Source organism: Anneissia japonica, unplaced genomic scaffold (assembly GCF_011630105.1).
Source record: "Anneissia japonica isolate Jap-2015-1 unplaced genomic scaffold, ASM1163010v1 scaffold288183_len337429_cov161, whole genome shotgun sequence".
Taxonomy (NCBI): domain Eukaryota; kingdom Metazoa; phylum Echinodermata; class Crinoidea; order Comatulida; family Comatulidae; genus Anneissia; species Anneissia japonica.
This window is the reverse complement of record NW_022702858.1, coordinates 107,526-108,036: the sequence shown is the minus strand read 5'-3', so window position 1 is coordinate 108,036 and position 511 is coordinate 107,526. Positions and strand designations below refer to the sequence as shown.

Sequence of the window (511 nt, the reverse complement as noted above, 5' to 3'; positions counted from 1 at the left end):
CGATATAACGTGTTCTGAGTACTTATGCAATAAAATAAGATATGTCTTAAAGTACTTATGCAAAGAAATATAAATATTTTGATTTTTAATAGGTGTTTATCTCTAAGATTATTATATAAAGGGCAGCTAAATAAAAATGGTTATCGATAAAAGTCTTATGATCTTATAAAAGTTGTTGTGTTTTCTGGTTCTTAAATTGATTTCAATTGCCGCATGGCCAAGGCACTTTACGTACCTTTGTCTCTCTCCACACGCGATTATAAATGGGATCTAATCGGATGATGTGGCAATGAATGTATCAGTCTGTATCGGCGTCAAATTACAATCGCTACTAGAAATACTTTTTAAAGGGGTGGAGGGTGTTGCACTTTGTGCTGCTTTGATTGTAGATGCAATGACCAGGGGTAATATTAACAACATCGCCCATGGAAAAAGGCGTAGTTTCATATATGTATGTATATATATATATATATATATATATATATTATATATATATATGTATATATATATA

The 511-nt window shown here is 30.7% G+C and overlaps 1 protein-coding gene across 1 annotated transcript in view; it reads left to right on the top strand.

Annotated features, from left to right (window-relative positions):
* Positions 1-289: 289 nt before the first annotated feature.
* The window catches only part of LOC117104085, a 15,470-nt gene continuing 15,248 nt past the window's right edge, over positions 290-511 (top strand). The window contains exon 1 of the mRNA XM_033244741.1: positions 290-404. Coding sequence (XP_033100632.1) covers positions 290-404 — 115 coding nt within the window. The remainder of the gene's footprint in view (positions 405-511) is intronic.